The following is a 1,643-nucleotide window of genomic DNA, read 5'->3' on the forward strand; positions in this document are numbered from 1 at the left end:
TGGGAATATTGTTTGAGGCCAGGAGTTTGAGACCAGCCTGGGCAACATAGCAATACCTCATATCTAACACAAGAAAATTAAATATAGCCAGTCATGGTGGTGCATGCCTGTAGTCATATCTACTGAGGAGGTTGAGAGGGGAAGATCACTTGAGCAAGGGAGTCGGAAGCTGCAGTCCAGGGCAGCTATGATTGTGCCACTGCACTCTAGCCTGGGCCACAGAGGGATACCGCATCTCAAAAAAAAAAAAAAGGGTCCAGGGAAAGGCACTGATTATGCAGTTTGGAAGTTTCCTAATGATGCTGCCATATCCCACTTCCAAACCACTATGCTTTAGATTTATGACTTACAATTTTATCACAGTTTTTAAGAAGTGTGCTTTACAATACTTCGTTTCTAAATTGAAGCATTACGATGGTGACGTGAGCTGACATTCCTGGCCATTGCCTGGAAGATTTGGGGCCACTGGGGGAACAGGATTGGTGCCCAGGAGTTCTAGTGTTGTAGCCTTTGGATAGAAGTAAATGTCTGTGTCAGCATGTAGGATGCAGTGGGGCTTTTTAAAAAAGGTTAAAAACTCTAGTTTCCCCTGCTTTCCTTCCCAACTCCACCCCCCGCCCCGTTGAACATATTTTATTTGCCAATAGGTCAAGGAGGTTAAAAAGACTTCATCAGGCTTGGAACTTCTCATGGTTACTTCAGTTCCTGGTCGGAAACCCACCGTGACCACAATTCCAGATGTTGACTGCCTGCTCTGGGCCATCGGGCGGGACCCAAACTCCAGGGGTTTGAATTTACACAAAGTGGTAAGCTGACTTAGTGTGCCCAAAACATTCTCAAATCTGTTAGTAGCCCTGTGATCCCCACCCCTTTACCCTGAACACCCCAAACTCAGTTAGGTTATATTGGATTCTTTTCTCTTTATTTTATATATCCATTTCGTCATCAAATTCCATTATTTCTTCCTTTGAAATAAAAAAAAAAAAGTTATTTTCCCTTTCCGGTATTATCACCTGGATGAAGCCCCTGTCACTTCTAATCTAGATTGACCAGCAGTTTCCTGCCTGACCTCCTCCTTACAGACTTCCTTTTTGCTGTGCGAATGTCTTTTCGAAGTTCTGTACCAATCCCTTATCATCTGCAGTATCCTAGCCAGATTGCTGGGTGTGCAGCTGTCCTGGACATTGTGGTACCTGGGAAGGGAAACAAATGCGAAGCTGTCTCTCTTCTGGCTTGACCAATGCTATGTATGCAGACAGTTGGCATTTATATTTTTTTTAATTTTGAAGGAAAGTCTGGTATAGCAGCTTGGGGCATGGTTGCCAGAGTTTGACCGACATTTGAACCTTAGTCTGTTACTTACCAGTTGCATGGCCTTGAGCAAGCAGCTTAACTTCTTTAAGTTTCAATTGCTTCACATTCAAGATGGGAATAAAAATAGTGCTTGCCTCTCTGGGTTATAGAGAAGAGTAAATGAGAAAGCATGTGCAAAGTTACCAGTTTAGACCCTGGGCTATAATATGAACACAAGAAATGTTAACCTGCTGTTGTTGATGATGATAATGGTTTTTTCTGATATGCTGTAATACTCTGTTAGTAGTAAAATAATATTTTATGTTTGAGGTTTATATATTTGATAGAGC

At 42.4% G+C, this 1,643-nt stretch overlaps 1 protein-coding gene across 1 annotated transcript in view; it reads left to right on the top strand.

Moving 5' to 3' along the window:
- GSR (glutathione reductase) overlaps window positions 1–1,643 on the top strand; it is a 54,667-nt gene that overhangs the window by 35,070 nt on the left and 17,954 nt on the right. The window contains exons 7-8 of the mRNA XM_012648555.1: window positions 338–422; window positions 648–806. Of these exons, the coding sequence (XP_012504009.1) occupies window positions 338–422; window positions 648–806 (244 nt within the window). The remainder of the gene's footprint in view (window positions 1–337; window positions 423–647; window positions 807–1,643) is intronic.

This window comes from Propithecus coquereli, unplaced genomic scaffold (assembly GCF_000956105.1).
Source record: "Propithecus coquereli isolate 6110/MARCELLA unplaced genomic scaffold, Pcoq_1.0 Scaffold29, whole genome shotgun sequence".
NCBI classification, from domain to species: Eukaryota; Metazoa; Chordata; class Mammalia; order Primates; family Indriidae; genus Propithecus; species Propithecus coquereli.